General features: G+C 46.1%; 1 protein-coding gene across 1 annotated transcript in view; it reads right to left on the reverse strand.

The window, feature by feature from the left end:
• The window catches only part of nrg3b (neuregulin 3b), an 81,381-nt gene that overhangs the window by 3,959 nt on the left and 51,181 nt on the right, over window positions 1-26,241 (reverse strand). The window contains exons 2-7 of the mRNA XM_060036636.1: window positions 21,506-21,579; window positions 13,346-13,372; window positions 9,858-9,960; window positions 6,620-6,746; window positions 2,987-3,102; window positions 1,131-1,322 (exon numbers count right to left, since the gene is read on the reverse strand). Coding sequence (XP_059892619.1) covers window positions 1,131-1,322; window positions 2,987-3,102; window positions 6,620-6,746; window positions 9,858-9,960; window positions 13,346-13,372; window positions 21,506-21,579 — 639 coding nt within the window. The remainder of the gene's footprint in view (window positions 1-1,130; window positions 1,323-2,986; window positions 3,103-6,619; window positions 6,747-9,857; window positions 9,961-13,345; window positions 13,373-21,505; window positions 21,580-26,241) is intronic.

The following is a 26,241-nucleotide window of genomic DNA, read 5'->3' on the forward strand; positions in this document are numbered from 1 at the left end:
ACACACACACACACACACACACACACACACACACACACACACACACACACACACACACACACACACTCTGTCTTCGTGACGGACATCCTTGATTGGAGCACCATCGTTGCTGTTGATAACCGTTACGGGAAAATGAAGCTTTAAAGCTGGCCGGTCTCGTCTCCGTCTCGATACTCCACTACCCTGCGACCGGTAAATAAAACAAGTGCTCCTGTTCAATAATTAAAGCGGCGATCCATAAATGCTTTCAGAATTCTTATGCGGGGTTATTTTCAGTTTTTTCTCTTCATGTCCGCGCAGTCCTTTCCATTATGCATCTCCAAGTGACAAGGAAAACAGAGCGAGTCACATCAACAACTCTACCAACAATGGCACCAGAGTGAGACAGATCTCGTGTACTGGGGTATCCTGGGGAGTTACGTAAGCGAGCTCGTTATAGCCGCCGGACCCCCCGCTCCCCACCGCAGACGGGAAGGAACGCTTCTGATGAACGCTGACAGGAAAACAAGCTCTCCCAACTCCTCGTCCCGCCCGAGACGCCGCATTCTGACGGGCTCCATGCACTCCCTCCTCAACGGGGAGATCCAGAGTGACAGCAGGCGCTCGGTTTAATTTCACTTACAGCAAAATACTAACACAACAAGGTGTACATAGAAACGCCAGAAGCCAACATTAGCATGCATGCTTTTTCAACTGAATCTTGGAGTATCAATTCACTTACTGTTACAGTGTGAGGTAGACATTTGAGATATTTTATTGGTTGTTTTTTAACAATTCTATTCTATTTATCTTTTCAATCAAATGCATTGTCATAGTTCAAGTGTTTTATGCGTGTGCAAAACCAAATCCAATATTAATCTTATCAGATTAAAGCAGGAATTAATCTATGAATTATTTACTATGAAAGGCAAACGCATTTATCCGGTTCGATTTGGTTTTTTATTTAGCACCAATAACATTCCCGACAGTGTTGCTATGATACCTGCATTGGAGGTATCTTAGCAACTGCCTTTGTCTTTGCAACCTCGTGATAGCAATCGCAACGAAAAATACACCAATAAAAAAATACAGTGAAAACGCATCCGGGGAAAACAAACACACGAAGACACTTGAGAGCACCAGGATCTCACCTCCGTAAAGACTCCGCCTCCTGATCCATGAACTCTGACCTCATAACCTCTGCCTCATCGAGATGGCTGTAGGCCCGCCCACTCACCCTGGCTCCATCCAGTAGGCTGCGTTTCCCTCTGGAGGTGGGCGGGATCTGGCAGTTATTCCCGCCCCTGCACTCCTGGGCGGGACTGATTGACAGTGAGCTGCTCCTATGAGCAGATGGAGAGGCACCGACATGATCAATCCATTCTAATCAATAGGAAACTCACTATTGGACAACTGATTCACTGTCCCACTTAAAGGTGGTTATTCACGCATGTCTGTGTCATGTCGCTGTGTCATCAGACCGGGTTGTCGCCGGTTTCAAGACTTTTTCTGTGTTGACCGAATAAACATAACCTGTTTTGCCAAAGCAGCAAGTAAGCATAAGCTGGTTGATATGTAGCAAAGCATAATTCAGCAAATAGTGAGGGAATGCTCTCTAAATGCTTATAATCATAAATGTATAATCAGATTTATTTATTTATTCAGAACTACTTAAGGCGACATGTTTGTCAGTTGGGTTCATCAGGGTCCCCCTGAATTACTAGGCCTACCATGAAAGCCTTTACAGTTGACAGGGAGTTTGTTCTGAATATATTATTTTGCATTCATTAGCTTGAATTATTTCACATGGCAAAAATGTACAACCACCAGCAGACTACATTTAGCATGTTTTCTTTTTCATCACTGTTGTTTAAGCTGATGTGGCGTGCTAAATGTAAAGCTATCTTATTAGCTTTACAAACCGTCCGAACCAAATGCTAATAATTAGTGTAATGAATGTGGCATTTGGAGCAGAAAACCCTCATAAATCCAATAGAGATCAATTATGATTACGCTTATTCAGTTCAGATCAATATCAGATTAACACACACTTAAAACCGGTTACACAGGGTATTGAATTTACCATAAAAACCACGATAGGCACACTGACCCACTCTATTGATTCCTCTGCAAACCTAATTATCAGTCAGCAGAAAGAGAGCAAACCAACTGGACCAATCTAAACACTCAGATTCAGATTTAGAGCCAATGCCAATTCAGGTTTCCGGCACACAAGGTTTTAGGCAACAGCGCTTCGAATCCATTTTAATACGCGTTTCCAATTTCCCTCCAAAATGTCTCCTAAACATCGGGGCCAGAAGAGACATTTTTTCGGGCAACTCTGAAGCTCTATAACTCAAGGTGATTACATTTCCAATAGTCTATGGCCTTTCAGAAACCCTTGGCGGACTGAAGTGCACCAGAAAAAAGAAAGAGTGTGATAACAGAACTGAGGCCATGTATCATTAGCAAAGCAGTCCATATAAACGGCAAATGCAGTGCATTAGCGGGGCATTTGGACCGAATGAGTCCATTTATCTCTTTGTTTTTGTCATTTGATGATCTACGTTAACACCCTTATTAACCTTAACACATACAAATATGTACTGTTTATCCTCCAGCTGTTGCATTTTACAATAACAGCAGTTAAACTCGCTACCTTTGTCCCGCGCTGGGAACAGGGAGAGCGCTGCAATTGCCCTGCAATTAATATTCACTATTTAGCAGATGCTTTTATCCAAAGCGACATACAGTGGATTCAGATGCACAGCCAGTGAGGAGCAGACAGGGGGGGTTAGGGGCATCTGGCTCAAGGGCTCCTACCAAGTGGATTCCAGACGTTGGAGTTTCGACCCACAACACCTCGTCTGGGAGTCAAACCCCCCCTAACCGCAACACCCCACCACCTTTGATTGTTATCGTGCGCGACACAGTGCGACAGTAGCCCGGCTTCCACTCTGTGCTCTGCTCTGCCTCCACCTACCTAGCATGCCACCGCCACACATACCTGAAGCGTTTGACCTTTGCCAGGGCTCTGGTGAGGGCGGGGGAAGCCAGGGGCGGTGGCAAGACGGGCACCACGCCACCGCCAACCTTCACCACGGACGTGCGAGGATGTGACCACTGGGAGATGAGAGGGAAGAGAGAGAGAGATTAGGGGGAGTAGGAACTCCACAGCATGTTCACGTGACAGTTGGTCACAGGGCGTTACATTGAGACATTTAGAATCCCATTTGCGTTAGGTTTAGCATTCAGCACTGCTGAATGCTAACAACAAGTGACAAGTGAATTGAAGGTACATGGTTGGATGTGGCTGTAGCAGAGAGACAGTGCACCGCTTTCTCAAAGTTAATCCAAAAAAAATATTTGAACACGTATTACAAACCTTTGGAAAGAAGACGGAAAACAGCCCTGGAAAAAGATTGTTGTTACCACTCAACGTTCGGGAAATTAGTTTGTTTGTTTTGGTACGTCGCGAGTTCAGTATAACCTCAGAGTGTAGGGAGGAAATTGGGAAACGTAATCCTGTTTCTAGAACAATCCAACCGAACGAAGAAAAATAAAACATCTGAGAGAGAAAGGGAGGATAAAACCAGTTTAAGGGACATTTTGCTCCCAGCCATAATGAGCCAGGTAGAAAAACAAAGCCTTTGAGAGAAAAGCATCTTTGCTGCGTAATTCTGTCTATAAATACACACAAAAAACAGCAAAGCCTAATGCCACAGTGATATGAGCAGGGAGGGGCATGGAACACAGCCCCTACCCCTCCCACTCAGCGCTGGGGTCCCGACACCATCAGCTCATCCCACGCCAGATCCACGCCTTCTTCCACTCTATCTCAATGTTCTCATTGTTCCGCAATCAAATTGAGTGTTTCTGGGATTTTTTTGTGCTTTTATGGGCTGGAGACACTGAAGACCTAGGGGGCGACAGTAGCTCAGGAGGTGGAGCAGGTTGACGGGTAACCGAAAGGTTGCTACTTCGATTGAGTGTCGAGGTGTCCCTGAGCGAGACGCCTCACCCTGACCGCTCCTGAAGAGCGGGCCGGCGCCCTGCGTGGTCGACTCCGCCGTCGCTGTGTTAAAACAGCGACGTGCATGAAAGGTTGCAAGCCTCTTTGGATAAAAGCGTCAGTAAAATCCCCGGAATGTAAATGCAAAGACCGACCAAGTGGGTTGAATGAGCGAGGGAAGGTCATAGCACCACAGGTGGCAATCACAAGGCAGTCTCAACAAGGCAGCGTGTTTCCTACGTGGTTCGAGTTTGTGGGTTTAGCCACTCAGCATCCCTAAACCGCTCCATCAAGTTTTACGACACGGTGCTTGACTCAGTGGGCCTCTTCACGCTCAGGACTAGTTGCTGTTCTGTCTGTGGTCATCCTCAACCCCCCCCCCCCCCCCCCCCCCCCACCGTACTAAAGTCTGTTCGGACATCATCAACGCCGCTGGATGGCGCCCCGGGGGGGGGGGGGGGGGGGGGGTGGCGGTTAGGATTAGCCAATGTCATCTATTTCACACAGACACATACAGACACGTCTCTCACTGAACTTGCAAATGGCATTAATCGCAAAGAAACAACAGAGTATAAGCCAATACGTGTTGTTGTTTTTTTAGACACCAACATAAAAAGGGCTGGTTGATCATGATTAATGATGGTATGTTTATTATTAAGGCAATGGGATAAGGTGTGGGGCGATAATGGCGTGGACACGACCACAGCGTTTCATTAGGCCTCTGCCCGTTCTGTACTGATGTGTCCTTATGGACAGGTCACTCTACTTTTATAAGAAACTGCATTTTAATGAACCCGGCGGGAGCCATAGCAAGCAGACGGAAATGGGTTAGAGAGAACAAAGGGAAGAAATAAGAGCATGAATTTTTATAGGGCGTGACGTGCTTTGTGACGGTAATATAGCTTAGCGCCCCCCCAGAGTGTCTTCAGTGGGACGGCCAGATAGAGCGATCGGGTGGAGCAGCAAAACAAGCCACTGGATAGAAAGAGGCGCTTGGTTTGAAGGAGGTTAGGAACAAGTGTTCCCCAGCCTTTTACAGTTATCAACCACTCAAATACCATAGTCCTCGACACCAAACCACACATTTTTCCCTTTCAACTCATAATATACGTGAATCCTTATGCATCCTTACTTTATTATTCACTGTCTAACCCCTACCTGCTCCTTAATGACCTGTCTCTGTATTCACTCTCTAACCCATACCTGCTCCTTAATGACCTGTCTCTGTATTCACTCTCTAACCCATATCTGCTCCTTAATGACCTGTCTCTGTATTCACTCTCTAACCCCTACCTGCTCCTTAATGACCTGTCTCTGTATTCACTCTCTAACCCATACCTGCTCCTTAATGACCTGTCTCTGTATTCACTCTCTAACCCATATCTGCTCCTTAATGACCTGTCTCTGTATTCACTCTCTAACCCCTACCTGCTCCTTAATGACCTGTCTCTGTATTCACTCTCTAACCCATACCTGCTCCTTAATGACCTGTCTCTGTATTCACTCTCTAACCCATATCTGCTCCTTAATGACCTGTCTCTGTATTCACTCTCTAACCCATATCTGCTCCTTAATAACCTGTCTCTGTATTCACTCTCTAACCCCTACCTGCTCCTTAATGACCTGTCTCTGTATTCACTCTCTAACCCATACCTGCTCCTTAATGACCTGTCTCTGTATTCACTCTCTAACCCATGCCTGCTTCTTAATGACCTGTCTCTGTATTCACCGTCTAACCCCTACATGCTCTGAACGACCTGTGTCTGTATTCAGTGTCTGAAAGCCCTGGAACCTTATTTGTGGGAGAAGAAAAAAGCAACAATATCAATCAAATTATGTTTTACTATACTATACTTTGAGACTTTTAGAAACTGCACAACAAGTACAAATGACGACATTGTGTGTATGTAAATGACCTTTTTCTCTTTAACGCTATAGGAATTATCTCCTTAATCCTTCACATTCCTCTACGGTACCACTCATTACAGCTAATTTTATCCTCACCTCTACCAACAGAATCCCGTAACTCACGCCGCAATAATTTACATCACACATTATCCCCAAGACAGCTGGAGATTGTGTTCATCTGATCTTAAGGTTTACAGCAAATGTCATTTATCAGCGATGCGTGTTATCCTGCGCTAATATGCCAACGTGTACATAATACCTAGCTAATCCGTCCAGATGTGCAAATACTGTTGATTACCGGCCACATTTAGACCAACAAAGACATACGATGCCGCGCAGACGTGCAGAACACTGACCACAGCGTTGGGCCTGTGCACTGATACCGCAGGTGTTAAGCAGACAGCATCGTGACGGTTAGCTGCCTTCTTTTCGGTCTCCCTCGGCGGGGCTTACAGGAGCACTACTGCTGTCAACGAGGACCTGTGAGGATGACCGTTCCTCTGTCTCTGCTCCAGAGCTGTGTTGTAGACACAGAGAAAGGGAGGCTCCCAGATGGAGCTCATCGTGTTTAAAAGCCGGGCTTCGCCTGCCAAACCGTTTGTTTGCTTGGTTACACAAGGACATCCATCCACAGGAGAGAAAGAAAATAAAAATAAAACCTTGAGGTGTGTTTATATTTATGGTTCTTGTGAATAATGAAGAAGCAGAGTGAGGGGTTACCTTTTGCTGCTGGGGGCCGTACTGAAGCCTTGGACTTGATTTGGGCATCACGCTGGGAGGAGCGAAGCTACAGTCCCTCAGGCTGCGACTCTCAGAGAACTGGGACCGGAGCTTCTCTCTGTGGCCCCTGGAGAGAGAGAGAGAGAAGAGAGAGAGAGAGAGAGAGAGAGAGAGAGAGAGAGAGAGAGAGAGAGAGAGAGAGAGAGAGAGAGAGAGAGAGAATGAGAGAGAGAATGAGAGAGAGAATGAGAGAAAGACAGGTGGTAGAAAGAGGAAGAGAGTGGGATAGAGAGAGAGGGAGTGAGTTGTAGAGATAGAGGGGAGGGAGCAGAGTGGAGAAAAATAGTGAAGGACCAAGAGAAGTGGGAGAGAGGAGAGAGAGGGAGAGACCAAGAGAGAGGGGGAGAGAGGAGAGAGAGGGGGAGAGCGGGGTATTGAGAGAGTAAACAAGAGAGAGAGAGACCAAGAGTATAGATAATTAGAGGGAGAAAGAAAAGAAGACAGAGAGAGAGAGAGAGAGAGGAAAAGGGGGTGAAGAAAGTAGATAACGATTAGTTGTAATTTAAAAGAAGAAAAAGAAAGGATTGTAAATCATTAAGCACAAATAAGTAATTATACCCAGTTTGAGAAACTGCCCCAGATGTTCAGTTTGTGTTTTACATAGAGTTTGGAATTCAATTACCGCTAATGATGAATCAGTCAAAACAGTCCATCTCTAGATATCTAGGAGAAGGATCTGTGCGGGTCTCAGCCATTTAGAGAGCGTGTTGTGGGGAAAATGACTTGAAGAGAAACTGTCAACTCTTTCACAGAAATGAAGTTGGAAGTTTGGATGGCATTTGAGCAAAGTGCTCTGGGCCGCTACCAAAATAGCATTAGCATAAAACCTGTCAACCAGTGACTGTTTGAACGTGCAACCTTTTTTTATGAAGCCAATGTGGCATTCAATGGTCATTACATGGCCTTGGTGTTAATGTTCTGAGTGGAGGAAATTAGAGGAACATTTAGAGTAAGGCTGAGAAGGATAACTGAATTCAATTTCACCATTATGGTTATCCTGAACGGGGTTATTCGGAAAGCCAACAATGATTGGAGAGATTGGTGTCAAACGAATACTCGAAAGCTGACCTGGAAGCTAGGGTAGCTTCCAGGTCAGCTTTCGAGTATTCAAGTAGTGAACACAACTTTGTTGTGTTCACTACTTGGTTATGTGAACACAACAAAGTTGAGATTTTCAAGAAAATGCCCATTATGTATTGATCTACTTTAGATCTATTTTCTATCTGTTCCTTCTAACTATTAACAGGGTTTAACACCATGATGAATAAAATCTACAAGGAAGAGAAAAGGATTTTTTTTGTTCGCTCATTATGAAAACATGAAATATGAGTGCATTTCTTTGTTTTTGGATTGCATTTTTATTGGATTAAACATTAATGGATATTTTAAGAGATTGGGATTAAAGTTTAATTAACCCCTCATAAAATAATAAGGGACCCCAGTTGCGCTGCAGTTCATATCCTTATGGTGCTTCCTTAGCTAACAGCCAAAACATTTCCAAAAAAGAGTATCAACCACTTCCCTAAACTATAGGTTTTGTGTATTTATTGTGTTCAAATAAAAATATTGAAATAATTAAAAGGAACATAACAATAAAAATCGTGCAAAAATAGTAGGTAGAAATACATAAGAGCTTTAAGAGATATGTAGGCAATACACACTAAAGAGGAATGTATGTACTTAAGAATTGTAACGACTGTGTAGCTGCAGTTAGCCTCAGCCCACTTAGCTTACTGAATCGTTTTGTTGGTTAAAGAGCCACTCCTGACCATGGTACTCAAATAATTAGCAATCAAGGTTGATTCTTTTAAATCTTGAGAATTTGCAGGCCTATAAACGAACGAAAAATACCTTCAAGGTAGCGTTTACATCGCTTCCTGTTTACCCTCGTTGGCCACGATTTAAGATAAGTGTTTTGTGTACGAAAGATACCAATTATCATCCAACGAATTACAAACTAGTATACTAGGGGAGCGTACCTATGTTCCCCGGGTCCTGTGTTCCCCGGGTCCTATATGTTCCCCGCTTTGTATGTGACCGGGGAACATATGACCCTGTGAGCAAATCTTTTTTTCGTAGGATGGTAGGGGTAAGTTTTTTGTCTCTGATTGGCCTCCGATTGGTTATGGTTAGGGTTAGGTTTAAGATGAACCCTCACCCGAACCGTAACCCTAACCCTAACCATAACCCTAACCCTTTGCACCCGGGGAACATAGGACCTGGGGAACATAGGGATGACCCCTATGCGGGATAGCGTGACTTACTTGTTGCTGGCTAGCGTGACTTACTTGTTGCTAGCTAGCGTGACTTAATTATTGCTAGCTAGCGTGACTTAATTGTTGCTAGCTAGCGTGACTTACTTGTTGTTAGCTAGCGTGACTTAATTGTTGCTAGATAGCGTAGGCTGACCAAACGTCCTCTTTTCCCCGGACATGTCCACTTTTTACGTCCCGTCCGGGGCGTCCGGGTTTTTTTTATTAATTGATGATAATGTCCGGTTTTCGGACATTATCTCGTCGCATATTTGTTTTTGCCTCATCGCATATTTGTGTTTCTGGGTCTTTCACATAACCTACTAGTTATTACCATTGTATATGTCTATGGTTATTACGGCCTTCCAAGTTCTGGAAATGGTATCTCCCTTACGTTCGACTGTAGAGAGAGTCTGTCATTGGGCGACCGATCTCAGGGTTGCCAGAGCCACGATAATTATCCTCCAAATACGACCATTTTGAGCCTTTGGTACGTTACTTTGCCATTTCCAATCTGGCAACATTGAGCACCTTGCCGCTTCCACTCTGTTTACAACAGCACATTACAGCTGCAGCCAAGCCTAAACGTAAATGTAAGTTCACGGACGAACTAAAGAAAAAATACCCATGCTTTCGCCTCGGCCGTGATGCTTCGGCCGAGGCGCCCCCCCCCCGACGAAGTGTCCTCTTTTTCACAAACTCAAATCTGGTCACCCTAAGATAGCGTGACTTACTTGTTGCTAGCTAGCGTGACTTACTTGTTGCTGGCTAGCGTGACTTACTTGTTGTCAGCTAGCGTGACTTACTTGTTGTTAGCTAGCGTGACTTACTTGTTGCTAGCTAGCGTGACTTACTTGTCGCTGGCTAGCGTGACTTACTTGTTGCTAGCTAGCGTGACTTACTTGTTGTTAGCTAGCGTGACTTACTTGTTGCGGCGGTACAGAGCCATGCAGGCCACACCCAGCAGGCAGATACCCAGCGAGATGCTGAGGATGGAGAGCATCTGTCTCTGGTACGTCTCAGCGCTCTCTGTGGAGGAAACACACACTCGGGTCATTTTATCCTCCGTCTATTCCTCCTTTATTCTTTGTTTCCTTCGTATCTGCATGTCCATAAAGCTTTCGTGAACGATTTTGTGGAATAGGAGCCCACAGGTTGCTTTCGCTTCCACAGGTTTGTGAGGAAAAAATTAACCCCACACACACACACACACACACACACACACACACACACACACACACACACACACACACACACACACACACACACACACACACACACACACACACACACACACACACACACACAGTCACAGTCACAGACAGAGTACAGAGGCACCAGTAACGTGGTCAGTGTGTGGCAGTGTCAGGCCAGATCACAGCTCCATGACAGGAGCCAAGTGGAGCGTGACATCACTTCCTTCAGACATCGCCTTTAGCCATCGCCAACCGTCGTGACGCCCGGCCTCTGTGTGTGTGTGTGTGTGTGTGTGTGTGTGTGTGTGTGTGTGTGTGTGTGTGTGTGTGTGTGTGTGTATGTGTGTGTGTGTGTGTGTTTGTGTGTTTGTATGTTTGTGTGTGTGTGTGCACACATGTTTGTGTGGGTATTTTTGGAACATGGATGTATCTGTGGGTGTTTTTGGCGATGTGTGTCTTTTTCACGTGTGTGTGTGTGTGCGTGCAAATGTATGTGGTCATGTATTTGTGAGTTTGCCTATGTGGGTGTTTGTGCGTGAGCTTGCATGTGTTTTCGTGCATGCATGAGTTTGTGTGTGCGTGCTTGACAGGGGCAGGATGTAACAGCCAGTGAATGCTGGAGCAGTTCAGTGTCAGCTCTGTATATCAGCCCCGCAGTCTTAAGGTCATCCTCCACTGCTGCACAGTACAGTCCACATCGTACACACTGTCTGTGTCTGGGTGAACTTCCCAAGCAGCCTGCTTTCAATTTAATGATGTGTCCGTCTATCTTTCTTAACTGATCTATCCGTCTGTCTGTCTATCGGTCTGAATTGATTTGTCTGTTTGACAGTTTGTTTGTTTGTTTGTTTGTTTGTTTGTTTGTTTGTTTGTTTGTTTGTTTGTTTGACATGTCAGTGTTCTGTCCGTCCGTCTATTTGGCTGTTTGTCAGTTTGCCTATCTGTCTGTCTATCGGTCTGAATTGATTTGTTTGTTTGACCGTTTGTTTGTTTGTTTGTCTGTCTGTCCGCATTCTGCCCGTCCGTCTATGCGACTGTTTGTCAGTCTTCCTGTCTGTCTGTCTGTCTGTCTGTCTGTCTGTCTGTCTGTCCGTTTATGCGACTGTTTGTCAGTCTTCCTGTCTGTCTGTCCGTCCGTCCGTCCGTCCGTCCGTCCGTCCGTCCGTCCGTCCGTCCGTCCGTCCGTCCGTCTGTCTGTCTGTCTGTGTGAACTCTATAAACAGCCTGGTTTCAATTGAATGATTTTGTCCCACTATCTTCCTCAACTGATCCGTCCGTCTGTCTGTCTATCGGTCTGAATTGATTTGTTTGGTTGACAGTTTGTTTGTTTGTTCTTTTGTTTGTTTGCTTGTCTGTCCGCATTCTGCCCGTCCGTCCTCCTGTCCATCTGTCTCCTTCTGATGGAGCGCCTGCCTTCCCCTGGCTCTGCTCCACGGGGCTCACGATGAGGAGCGGGGCAGATGAGGCCCACCGTCCCCGTGCCATCGTGGACGGCGCGTTCCAAACAGGGACGGGTGGCTAGCTCGCTACTGCTAAAAGCATCTCATGGCGCTAAACACTTGAAGGGCCCACTGATCTCGACGGACATTAAGTGTGATGCAAACGCGCACAAACATAGCGCAGCCACGGCCCTCCAGGCGCAGGGTGTGTTAAAGCGCTGCCATTACTTCAAATGAGACAGCGTTGTGCTATTACCGCCTGGCCCCGCCCCCCCCATTAGTCCTGCTTTAGTGACCTCTTTGTAGGTCAGCTTTCTAAATGGTAAAACATGTTGTTATGTGTTTGCATCACAACAACATCATCATTATCTGAAGCATTAGGTTCATCGCGCCCATCGATCATCAGATTCAGAATCTATGCTTGACACATAACAACAGTTTTGTTCTACCGTGCCCCCACGGTTGAGTGTACATTACAGACACACTGTGCTGTGCTGTGGTTCCTCTGAGGGCAGACGCAGAGAGGGAAGGGGTTCGCTGCTACAAGACAACCACTATTTTACCTCTGGCCTGTTCACATCACACACAGCTCAGACTCAGGGCCCCCAGCGGCACTCATTCACTCTCTCCTATCATCTTCCATCTCATAGTGTCCCCATAAATGGACACTTGGTCTCTTACAGAGTGTAAGAGAGAGAGGGGGGGCACTATCACTGCTGTTGATGGAGGGGGTTCTCACTCTCTCTCTCTCTCTCTCTCTAGCTGTTGAATGATGGAAGGGTTTCTCTCTCTCTCTCTCTGGCACTTAAGGAAAGCAACGGTGAAATAGACAGTCAGTCGGACAAGTCTGTGTCAGTCTGTCCTTTCCACCTGTCCGTCCATCCGTCTCTGTCTGTCCGTGTGCGTCAACGTCTGTCCGTGTGTGTGTTAGTCCACGGATCGACTTTTCTAGGAGTCAGCATGTTTGGTAATTGAACCGCCCACATGACAAGTCTGCAAGGGATCTCATTTAGCGACTACATTACCTTACTGAGAGAGGGAGGGAGAGGGAGAGAGAGGGAGGGAGAGGGAGGGAGAGGGAGGGAGAGGGAGATGTGGGGGGCGTAGTGAGTGGGAGAAAGCCAGCAAGAGACGGAGAAGAAGAGGGAGAGAGTCAGGGAGAGAGAGACAGACGGAGAAGGAGAGGGAGTGAGACAGAGAGAAAGAATTAGAGGGAGGGAGGAAAAGAGGGAGGTGAGAGATAGAGGAATAGCCGGATGGTGAGGGAGGGGAGAGAGAGGAATAAAAGGAGGGGGAGGAAGGGGAGAGAGGGGGTGGTGAAGAGCAACAATGAGAGAAAAAGCAGTGAGATTGAGAAGGGCGTGCAAGGACTAATGTGACTAGCCTTCTGATCGCCCCCGAGAGACATTACATCCTTCTCTTTGTCGGGATTCTGATCCAGAACCAAAATCACATTAATCCATAAATGTACCATTCGTCCAGTCATCATCCATCCATAAATCAATCATCAATACTTAAACATCCATCCATCAATTCAGCCTTCTATACACGCACAAACCGGCATAAAAGCCACACACAGACATCAATGTAATTGTTACATCACTTCCTGTGACATTACCTGTCTCCATGCAGATACCACACACCTAGTTCGCCGCCTCGCTGTTTCCATGGCGACCGGCCCACATTAATTTCCAAGGTGAGAGGCCTGTGTGGCTTATGTGTGTGTGTTTCTTTGTAGGTGTGTGTGTGTGTGTTAGTGTGTGTTGATGGTTGTCTTACCCATGAACTCGATCCCAAGTTCATCCGCTGTTCGATCACGGCCACGGCAACAGGGGAGAGAGAGAGAGAGAGAGAGAGAGAGAGAGAGAGAGACAGACAGAGACAGACGCAGAGACAGAGAGATAGACAGAGACAGAGAGAGACAAAAACGGAGATTAGGTTAGATTACATATGGATACACAGTATCCTTGTTGGGATTTCAGATCAAATCTATGCATATAAGGATCAAATGAAAACATATATTACAGTCGACAGTTAAAACAAGAAAAACATATTTATTCTGAACGCAAAGTCCCTGCCAAAGAGGAAAATATTATATACAACCGAACACATGATTTCATATCATGTTCTTCAGTGCTTTATAAAGTCTACCCCCATTCTAGCAATAAATAATGCAACCGCTGATTCTCAATTCTGCTTTCTCTACTGATATATATACAGACTTTGCTTCAGCAACATCAAGGTTTCAAAGTGTCAATGGGAGAGAGAGAGAGAGAGAGAGAGAGAGAGAGAGAGTTTTTTTAAGCAATGACTTGTGTTTGAGGGGCCTACATGCCCCAATCTCTAGCAGGCCGGCCATGTGGGCCAGGCCGCCCCTGGTAGTTGAAGACTAAAGCCTTGAAGGGAAGGCTTTGAGGACTCAAAGATTCAGTGAGAGAAGACAAAGAGGAGGGCGACGAGAGACTGGAGGACAGAGAGCAGAACAATTGATCTGCTCTGAGGAGAGGCATGCAGGGGTGGTGGTGCCTGTCCTGCTGGGTAAGGGCCACTCGGAACCAGAACTATGGTGCCGACAGTGTCTCTCACTGACCCTGTCACACGTACACACACACACACACACACACACACACACACACACACACACACACACACACACACACACACACACACACACACACACACACACACACACACACACACACACACACACACACACACAAACACACACACACACACACAACACACACACAAACACACACGCACAGTGTGTGGAGATGATAAAGGGGAAGCCTGACGTTCTTTCATCCCGACAGCAAGCCCTTTGCACGCAGCGCAATCTTCTCAGTCAAATTAAACCAAACCTGCTTCACCTAATTGCTTTTCTGACCGAGGTGGTCTGGATGGAGTGTTAAATAGCACGGCCCTTTGCTAAACTCCACCAGCGACCACACGGAAATTAAAAAACATAAAACAAAGAAAGAACGTTTTGAAAGAAATGTAAAACCCTAATGAGGAAAGGGGGGAAAGGGGAGACAAGACAGCAGTAGGTAGTGCCATTTCAGTTGCATCATGGCTAAAAAGAAGGGGAAAAAACACTGCCATGATGCCGCTCTGAGGAGAGGTGAGGGGAAAGATAACGGTGAGATGGAAAGAGGTTATTGAGCGCGTGCATCGTGGAGGGTGGATTAATAGTGTGTAAAGATACAGGGTTATCTGTCACTATCGCCTGCGTAAAGCTCTACTACATGATTAATGAGTCCGACTTGAAACACCGGATGACACTGAGGAGGGAGTGAGGGCTGGGGGGGGAGAGAGAGAGAGACAGAGATACTGAGGGATAATTGAGTTAAAGCAGGCTTAGAAAATAAAATTGATCAAATGCAGTCCTACTGAGACTTGGGTTGAAATGGAGCCGAACCATGACTTATATAGTGTGCATATGTATTTATATGTGTACATAGATAGTAAGAGAGGAAGACCGATGGAGAGGAATATAGAGAGAGAGGGAGGGGGGCGGAGATGAGAGAGAGGCAGGAGGGAGATAGAGGAAAAAGCCGTTTGGTAAGTCAACAGAAGGGGTGGTTAGCGTGCTAGCAGGCGGGGCTAACCGTTACAGCTAACACATAATGGAATGGCTACAGTCTTCTAAAAGAAGACGTTGCCGCACATTTAGCCTCACTTTTAAACATTTAACTGAAGCCGTAAACGTACCTTCTTATCAAAAGGATATAATATCCAGACTACCCTGGGTATCTTTTTAAATTTGTGAGAACAAACAGAAGCTGACCATGTGTTTTGCGTCCTATAGTTTATAAAGAATATATTTTATGGGGAAGCATTATTCGAATACATTTTTGGAAATAAGGTGGTTTCACAGAGATAGAGACCAAAATTAAGGAAAGACTCTCTAAATTGTCCTTAATGCCAAGTTAATCACATATGAAGAAAACTAAAAGAGCAATTTGACAGCAATTTATACCAATGACCTTTAACCAAATGAGAGCACATCACCTTCCTTACCGATTTCCTCAGACTCTACAACATGACGGCATGGGGCCGACTCGAGACCAACGAATAACACACAACACAAATGCCTGGCAAACATAAATGGGCTTAAGAAAAAAGAGCTTGGTGCAATTTGAGTCCAGATTTCGCCCCCAGGTCCGTGACTCAGCACTCCCTATTCCACTCTGTTTTTCCACACTTGGCAAGGCCAAAGCACTCGATGCAAGATGCTGCTCTTATCATTGCTGCCTGCTTATTTCTATTCATTCTTCCCCCTTTGCGATCGCCCAGGGCAACAGACAAAACTACAAATTTCTCCCGCTTAACCGCCTGGGCTATAAAAGCCGGGTGCGCCTAACTGTATTGTAAGCCTCTTTGGCTTAACTTTGCCACGACAATGTCGGTTCCGCACAGACGACATCATTTCAGCACTGATGACGCCATTCTCGGATCCGATGACATCATTTTCAGCACAAATTCCGTCATTTCAACACACATGATTCCATTATGGGCCCCGGTGATGTCCTTTCAGAGCCAATGACAACATTTCAGGACCAATGACGTCATTTTAACTCAACGATTACATTTCAGCCAAAATGACGTAATTTCACCCAGAACGTCACATCTTTGTCCCTGCACGAATGGTCTCTGTGGGGCTCTGTGTGGACCTTTCTTTCTTCTTCTCGGTATCCTCAAAGCTCCTCCCCTCTCATCAGTCCTGCCTCGACATTGAACGCACCTCTCTGGCCCGATCCCGTCTCAGTTGGGCTCCTCCGGAAGCATATGGCGCTACTTCAAACACTCTGCACTTTTTCCCCCCTCTAGTTCTTGACGGGCTGTGATCTGATTCGCCGCTTGGCCTCCCGCCCCCTCCCCTCTCCTCACCCCTCACCCTCCCCTCTCTCAATTAAACGCCTTATCACTCCCTGAGCCTCCCCCACCAACTGCTCGCCAATATCCTATACTTCCTGAAAGGTCTGTTCCCTCCCAGCGGCCCCTGGCAGGAAGTCCCTCTGCTCTCAGAATCTGGTCCCCCTTTCAGCGACACCACATGCCAGAGTGGACCATGTCTGAGTGTGTGCCTGAGTGTGTGTCTCGGTGTGTCCCTGAGTGTGTGCGTCTAAGTTTGAAAGTGTGGTGCACCTATGAGTGTCTGTCTTTGTAAGCACCGATGTCTGTCTGCGTGTGTGTGAGGATGCGTTGGGCTAAGGTGACTGTGTGTGTGTGTGTGAGGGAGTGCTTGCGTTTTAAGGTGTTTTTTGTGTCTGAGCGAGTGCTTGCTTACGTGTGCTTGAGTGTGTGTGTGTGTGTGCGCGTGCGTGCGTGTGTGTGTATGTGTTGTAAGAGAGAGAGAGAGAGAGAAGGAGAGAGAGAGTTGTGTGTGTGAGAGAGAGAGTGTGCTTTTTATTTGGGTGTGTGCCTGTGGGCTCGTGTGTGTGTATGTGTGCGAGTGCTTGTATATGTGTGTGTGTGTGTGTGTGTGTGTGTGTGTGTGTGTGCCTGCGTGCATATGTATGTGTGCGTGCGTGCGTGTGGTTGTGTGTGTGTGTGTGTGTGTGTGTGTGTGTGCCTGCATGTGTATACGAGTGTGTGTGCGTGCGTGTGCGCGTGTGCACAGATGGGGTGCTGCAGTGCCCCAGCCAGATGCCAGTTGGCCGTGCTCCGTCTGAGTGTTTGCTCTGTGGCCAGTGGCCTCTGGGAGACGGCGAGCGCCTGGGAAGGGATGACTCCGGGCCGGGCCTTCTGACCACATCGGGGCGAGGGCTGAGACACTGATGAAGCCCACGGAGGGTTCGTTTGTTTTTAAAGCATCGTCGGAGGGAACGAATCGGGACGCAAACACAACATGCCAGGGCACACAGAGGAACACACACAGCGGGTCCACAGACACACACGCAGGCCGGGCCGGAAGGAACCTGACGGCTCACGCGAGGGAGGGTGATCATCACACCACAGTAACCTCGACTGGAGCCATTTGGGCCGGGCCAGAACAGTGGCGGTGGATGTTATCAGAGGATTTGGATGTTGAAAGCGGGGGGGGTAATCCCTGTAACCCTGCTGTAATCCGGGTAAGTTTTAGATGCCTCTGCATGCCAAGAGATCATAAAGACTCTAAACCCCTCTCTCCCGTCGCTCAGGACCCATGGAGGTCCGCTCGGGGCCGGCTGGACGCTGACCTAATGAGATCAGATGGTGTTTACTCCAGAGTCCTCACTTTATGAGTCTTAGACAGGAAATGCATGTCTCACAGCATGAAGGTAGCGAACGACGTCAACAACTTTTCTGTGTTATTTTTCAGCACACGCTTTTGAAGTGGTACTCTCTGACGTTAGAGCAGAAGCGCTGGTCTTTTCCCCTCAAACGCTGAGCGGTAAACGGGAGTGCCGGGCCGGTTGGGTCGTTGACAGTCTAATGCTCCTAATGAACCGTGTTTCATACTTCACACCCTGTCATCCCGCTGATAGAGTGGATTACAGCCGGCCCAAGGGGACCTTATATCCACTCATTAGCATGACAACTCCTCCGAGATGGCCGCTTACAACACCAACACACTCTGCGGGCCTTGTTCACCGAGCGGCCATCTTGTCCCCACTCTGGTTTTAAGCTCTGGCATGGTGATGCACGGCTGAATGTGGGGTTCCACGTTCGGCTCTGTCCCCTTGCGAAATCCACAAAGGCCAGAAGGTTATTCAGTATCAAACACAAATCTGATTTATTCTATGTTGTACGTCCTTGCGCGTAATGTACGCACTTATTGTATGTCGTACGTCCTGGCAGTAAAAAAAGAAATCTAACAAAGAATAAGTACATATACGTCTGTCTGGGTTGGAGTCCCAGAATAAGACCTTTGGTTCGTGGTTAGAGTTACTAGAATCCGGGTTGGAGTCCCAGAGAAAGTACCAAGTTCCTTTAGGTCGGGTTGGAGTCCCAACATGGGTACCAGAGAGACTGTTGATCTGATCTTAAATACATTGCACTTTCTATTTTACTCATTTCTTTGCATATGTTTTCTTTTACTTATCTATTATTTTATTTTTTATTATGTATGAAAAGTGCTACATAAATAAAGTTGCCTTGCCTTGCCTTGCCTTAGTTGTGTAGCCTCTCATCCTAGCTATCTTCGTTGTATATGGGAATGGTTTAACCTAGCAATTGTTGGTGCTTGGCATTTGTTTCTATGAACATCATACTGTACCAACAGCGATATGTTTCTCCTTCTTCTGACAGATGTAGGCTACTTATTGTAAGTCGCTTTGGATAAAGGGTCTGATAAATGCCCTAATGTTAATGTAAATGTAAATGATTAACAGGATGGTTCACAAGGCTATCTCCTTTCTGTTGTTTCACCCAAATTTCCCATCCGGAATTATTTTAGTACCATCATTTCTTATCTAAGAGGCGCAAGGTTAAAACAAAATAAACACAAACCAAACTACACAGGCGTCAACAACATTTTTGGGTTTTGAATTGCAATGGATGAAATATCAGCGTATGTTTTTCACACGGTCAAAATAGGTAGGATTATAAGCATCTTATTTTTAATCAGTTCATGCAAAGTTTTCCTCATACAAGTGATCCACAGGTCCTAGGTAGGGGGGGTAGGAACCGGCAACCTTTCTGTTGCTGGAAAAACTTAATGTGTAGTTGTCCACATTCACTCACCTGCACTCAAACACACACACACACACACACACACACACACACACACACACACACACACACACACACACACACACACACACACACACACACACACACACACACACACACACACACACACACACACAAAAAGCACGGGGGCACTTAGGCTTAAAGGACAGCGGCGTCCGTCCACAGCGGCAGCAGGAAATGAACGGTAAGTCTGTACGGAAGTGGCGACGAGAGAACCAGATGACAAGAGGTAGGAAACGTGGGGCCACCCAGGCACCCCCAGCCCTGGGACTCTTAAAGTGGTGTGGCGGCGGAGGACCCAATACAGGTCCTCTGCTCTGGAGGACCTGGGAGTTAAGACGGCTTCAAGAGGGGAACCAAAGAGAATGGGTAAGAAACGGAACCGAAGAGCCCTTGACACAGAAATGACTGCGGGAGCACTGCACTTCTTTAGGAGGTGTAGAAAGGGCATTACTCTGAATGAGAGTGGAATACAGGGGAGCTGAAAGAATTACATCGAAACAAGCCTCGCTACACCCACAAATGTGTTCTTCTATCAGGTCTGTACCCGTTTTGTTTTCCAAGGATTCCACAGTTCCACAATCAGATTTTCCAGATGAATGTCGGCACCGACTGTAAAAACGATTTCATGCCTGCCACCTTATTGGCATTCACTGATGGCAACCAGCACCAGCTGTACGATACAACACGGCCCGGTCTATTTGCTGGATCAACCATTGCCAGAATGGGGAATTAATGTCATTTAGGGGTTACATGTTAAAACTGAGGACAAACAGTGGATAATTCTGTCAGCGTTAAAACCGGTACACAATAAATAATATTGCTGACAGCTCAAATAAAATAAGCTGTGAAGTCCTCGTGGACTGATCAATCTCAACTGTGAACTCCCTTTGAGTGGTATGGCCAGGCCTAATCTGTAAATCTACCTTCATGGTGAACATTCAATGATTTGAGATACCCCAAAAACCCAAAACAATAAAAACAAAAAGAGTCTGTCGTTGAGTCAGTCGTTGTCTGCAGTTGTCTCGTGAAATCAAGGTGGACCTCTGCGGCCATTAAATCTCTGCTTCGACGAAAGCTGCGACTTCACGATACAAGTGTGAAAAAAACTGAGGTTAAGGCACTGCCAGACGACAGACCATTCAAACCAAAAAAATAAAAACATCTGCTCCGATATGATTGGTCACACATAAGAAAGCAACACATCCGTCCCCCCCTGTTGGACATAAAGTTAATCCCTTTGTGGAGGCGGCGAGCCGGAAAGAGCGGGAAAACATCCTTCATGGCTTGAGAGGAAGTGCCCAGAGACTCCATTAGCGCCGTCTCCGAGGAAACGGAGGCGTCTAATGGAAGGCACAGTCCCCTATCGGGTCCTCAGTACACAGGCGCCGAAGCACTTCGTGACCGCCAGACTCGGCAAGCTCACTAAGGCCGCGCCACCGAGGGGAAGTCCGGCTGCCCATCAACGGTCACCGCTTTGCGTTTAATTCCATCTTTGTTTTTCGGTTTCCTTTATTTATTCCTGTTCTCGAGGCAGCGAAAAGGACACACACTAGTAGAAATCTCCTGGGAGCTGTGGTGGTGGTGGGGTTGGTGAAGTGGGGGTTTAGTTTCTGATGAACCATGGGAGAAAAGGAACAGGTGGGATTTTGTGGCTTTTTCCAACGGTTGCTGCCCTACTATGTGAAATGGTCGTCCATTCATCACCATGTTGACGGGTTCTCAGAGTTCATGAGGAATGGCGTCACAAGCGGCAGGCTTGGTGTAATGGGGCTTTGGGCTCTAAACAGGGTTTTGTATTGTTGCTTATGTACCAATGATAATTGGTACACGCCATCTCGACACGTGCACTCACGAACAAGGCGTTGATCAGGCCACGTGTCCTGTACATGGCTGGAAACATATTCCGCTTTGTGCCGATTTCGGTTCTCACACAAGGGATGGTATCTATATAAGGTACCAGGAGAGTAGTCTAAGAATAGTTCGTAAAGTTGTATCTAGTGGAAGAAGGGGGTTGGGAGCTGGGAGTTATACAACCCCCAGCGGGCTTGTATAACTCATATATAATAGGGAAGCGAATATTCAAACATGGGTCTAAAGTTATTAATCAGACCTACATTGCCTTGACCGTTCCTTGAGATTGTGCAATAGTTTGGAACCATTTTATTCTCACCCACAAAGGAGATCTGGGGGGACCATTTTTCACATACAAACCAACCGACAAACCGGCAAAAGAGAAAAAAGGAAAAAAATTAAACATACTTGGATCCGACAAGATGGCGTCCGTCTTGGGCACAAACTGGTCACAGCGAAGTCCGTGGTAGCCCTCTTTACACCTGGAGGAAGAGAGAGAGAGAGAGAGAGAGAGAGAGAGAGAGAGAGAGAGAGAGAGAGAGAGAGAGAGAGAGAGGTGATTAGGTTTTCAACAGGGCCAGCAAACAGACTAATGACGAGGCTAACCACAAACTACGAGCCGCTGTGCTGACCTTTGGGTTAGCGGAGGGAGGCAGAACCAGTTTTAAAACAGACAAAGTGGAGCGAGAGAGGGAATGTCGGGGCGAGGAGGGGGGGTGGGGGGGGTGGGAAGATGTTGAGCAAGACTGGAGAGAGAAAGAACGAGGAGAACAGACAGTTTGGGGTTGGATGGCGTCTGTGGTCCTGCTGATAGCAGCCTGAGTGAGTGAAAGCCAATGTCTGGCGCTGGAGAGAGTGGGGGGACGGAGGGTGAGGGTGATTAACACTTTCGTATTTTCTTGGGTTCAATTCTCCCCTCAGTGTGGTGTCACATCCCAGGGGTAACAGAGAGATGAAGAGCAAAACATATTTCACATGACAAAATACACACAACCCGTCTCCATTTGGCATAGCAGGACAGTCTTGTGGCTAGCAGGGTGTTCAAATTCCATTGGCTCAGATGCCGGGTTAGATTCCCAGTGTCCACAGCCCATACACTGCCTTGGCGTCCTTGAGCAATAACACTAACCCCTTATACCTGCTCCTTAATGACTACTATCACGGATCGCTTGGGATGAAATAGTTGCAGGTAATCGGAAGAAGAAATAGTAGAAAAGAGGAAAGACGGTTTGAATTATTCATCAAAACACGACGTCAGAGAGGGATGTGCCACACATACACTCGCACAAATCTATGCTAGTTCACGACGGCTATTCAGTTCCAGATACACATTCAGGGATCAGATTGATGGCTTTGACAAGGCTGTAGAACTGCAAATTATATACATCAGGGCGTCTGCTTGTCAAGTCATTAGCATAAGTTCAAGACACTCAAACCTGCAATCTGCTAGCGTTCGGCACCGGGTCAAACTAGGTGCTAGCCGGCTTTGGCGAGATAAGGGATCAACCTATACCTTTACCCACGATGTGTCCTCTGCAAGAGAAGGGTCATTGGGACGGGGGTGCATTGGCTGGTTGCTATGGCGATGCAGCGCTTTGAGATATCTAAGAGAGAGAGAGAGTTTCCTGACAGAGGGCCAAGCATTAGCTTTCCACGAGTGGTGCTTTTTCTTCTCTGTCTCTCTGTCACTCTCTCTCTCTCTGTCACTCTCTCTCTCTCTCTCTCTCTCTCTCTCTCTCTCTCTCTCTCTCTCTCTCTTCTCTGTCTCTCTCTCTCTCTCTTCTCTGTCTCTCTCTTCTCTGTCTCTCAAGTCTCTCCAGTGGCTGCCTTTGATTTTAGGTTAGAGGAATAAACAGATAAAGCTCCGTTTTTAACTCGCCCATGGGCAATGATTTTTTGGTAAGTTTTAGTACAATCCAAGTGAGCATTCAAAATGTCAGGATATGACTGATTAATATTAATATAAAACATATTTTTTAATATAAAATGGCTCCTGCTTGCTTTCTCATCCTAAAATGATCCTGCGCTTGAATTTGACTGCTTCAGAAAGCTTTACAGCTCTTTCATTATTATGCGTGTTCAACATTTACTGAATGCGTCAGGGGGGTTTTCAACCTCACTTGTTATAAAATGGCTTTGCAGTAAACGTGTATGCTCAAGGAATACATGTCAACGCAATATTAATTGAAGCCATGTTAAGGTGTGGCGAGAATTAGTGGGGCCAGAAGGGATATCTCATAGGATTAGCAAACCTTTGTAAACCCTTTCCCCCTTGAGTCGACATCTTCTGGTCCAGGCTAGACTGCTAAACGCTGCAGCTTAAGCCTGTCTTGCGTCGGATGCATCATTCTTACGCCCAACGCTCGCCAAGTCTCAAGGAAAACTCGGTTGAGTGATTTCTGGTGCAGTCTGTCAAAGCATTCACAGTGACAATACAGGGATCTACTCTTATACCACTATTTGTACATTCCAGTCCAGACAGTCGAGCAGCATTTTCTGAATTGACAATATTCTCGGTTCTCGATGTGCAAACTGTCAGGTAAAGTCTTTTTCATTTTGGCAGTGTTTTATCAGAGTTGTCGTCTTGAAGGGCTCCATAATCCCAAGGGCTTCAGGATACAAATTATACTTTTTTCTTTTTTTCCCTTGACCCCGAGTTGCTAAAGGTTAAGAAGAAAAACTCCCTCGAAAGCCAGTGGGAAAGGAGCTGACCTTGAAGGGACCACTCCTCCCCATTGAGAGAAGGACATCAAAACACATCATCATATATGCAATAAAAAACATATGATATATTATATCGCTTAAGTGATAATTATGGGCTTTGAAACATTAGTACTTTACTTTAAAGTATAATAAGATTGTATTTAAGTTATGGATCCATGTTTTTGATCCACCGTATGCACAAATAAATGATTGCTCCACTAGTAATGTCTGCTTTGTTGAGCTCAAAGGTCGTGGCTTAGCTTGAAGGTCTTTTTTTTTTTGTGGCGTTGAATAGCTCCTAGTCTGAAGCAAACTTTTTGCTGGAGAGACATTAAATGAGCAGAATATACGGACAAAGGAATAACATTGTCGAGTGTGGGTGTTTAATATGGGCTTCTGGCACTGAGAAATAACTCAAAGCGCATTTGTCGTGTGCTTGCCCTTTCAACATTCACGAAATACGTGAAATACTTGATACAAAGCCTACGACTCATTGGCATAAAATCTCATTCTTATCTTATTTCTTATTCACAATAGCGTCTCCCGCGACACTCACAGAGTCTTAAGAGTGAGTGGCTCCTGCCGAAATAAAGACAGCTAGGTGAAAATAATCACATTATCTCCTTCTCGGGGAACCAGATCCTCTTTTAGTCATCTCATTTCCTTTCGGTTAAAATTGTCCCAACTTCCTCAAATGAACCCAAATTTGTCAAACAGTCCCTACATTGTCAAGCAATCACCATTCTGACAGATAGTCCCCACTTTGTAAAACAGTTCTTATTGGTCAGATAGCTCCCACTTTGTCAAACAGTTCAGACTACGTCAAACAGTCCCCCCTATGTCAAACACCCCCCCTGCCAAACACTCCCCCTGTGTCTAACACTCCCCACTATGTCAAACAGTCCCCCCTATGTCAAACAGTCCCCGATTTGTCAGACACTCTCCCTATGTCAAACACTCCCCCCTCTGTCAAACAGTCCTCCCTATGTCAAACACTCCCCCCTCTGTCAAATAGTCCTCCCTATGTCAAACAGTCCTCCCTATGTCAAACAGTCCTCCCTATGTCAAACAGTCCTCCCTATGTCAAACAGTCCTCCCTATGTCAAACAGTTCCTACTTTGTTGGAAAGTCCTTACTCTGTCAGATGGTGTACACACATCCCTTGAAACATCAGAACACAGACACGGCTCTGGCTGTCATGTCAGGAAGTATAAATTAAACACTGGATGGGTGATATATTTATATTTATGACGTTTTTATTATGCCATTTTGAATTGGAATCACTAATTTTGGATTTCTTTGTAACTGAATAAATGGGATCATTGGATACGATGATTGACATCCTATACACAGCTTGACGTTTTCGTGACAAAAAAAAATCCCTGCAGTGCTATCTGCAATAACATCATCTTCAAGATAATATTTTGGCCATATGGCCGAGCCCTAGCCAGGGATAGAGAGAGCGACACGATGGCATGCGTAAGCAAATCGCGGCAGAGGTTCATGAGAAAAGCTAAGCGCTCGGCACAACGTTGATGACAGATTGTAGTGCCACCGATTATATATATTCACCAAAATGCTAGCCTCCGCAAGAAAGGCCAATGGAGAGGGTTTTGCACGGAATCAGCACATCCATCACTGCCCATCATGACTAAGGTGAAGATTCAGATCCTAAGGGGTCGGAACACACTTTATCAGAGAGGTACATTTGACGAGAGAAGAAAAAAAGTTGTTGTTTTTTTACTTCGATTATGCATTGTATTTTGGTGAAAGTGGTGTTTCTGTCCAATATATTGTCAAACAAAGAATATTTAAAGATCCTTTATTGTGTGTATGATACTTGAAATAATGTACAAGTGTATAGGTTCACAGAGTCGAACTTGCAAAGCATACACGCTGTATCGACAAAGCTTACAGATAAATGGAGTTCAGAGGGCACACCACTTCGTATGTGGACGGGACGACAGAAGCCGCGAGGGCTGTACAAAAATTATTAATTCCCAGTCAAATGTCAGCTAGTAATTACCATATTTATATTCATAAACAATAAAAACTAAAAGTAGTAAAAATGAATTTAAGGTAGAAATGGTGACTTAAGTCCTATGCATGTTTAAATGCTGTAACGTTGTCACATATGATCTGAGGAGAACGTTGAATCCACGACACCACGGTTTATCTAACCACCAAACTGCAGACAGCCACAACTTCATTCAGCCACAGTGAACAACGGTAACTCAAAGTTAACTACCTCCACGAAGGTTCACATTCAGAGAGAAAACAAGAAGAGCCAGGCCTAGGAAGCTCTTCAGCTGCCTCTGGTTGGTGTGGGCGGGCCGGTCAGTGACGGTCACCCCCCAACCCTGTGCCCAAAGAAGGATACTTCCCTCTGGGGTGCAGCTTCAGGCCTGCAGCTCTTAACCTCCTGCTCCAGGGAGCCCAGG

Source organism: Gadus macrocephalus, chromosome 18, assembly GCF_031168955.1.
Source record: "Gadus macrocephalus chromosome 18, ASM3116895v1".
Taxonomy (NCBI): domain Eukaryota; kingdom Metazoa; phylum Chordata; class Actinopteri; order Gadiformes; family Gadidae; genus Gadus; species Gadus macrocephalus.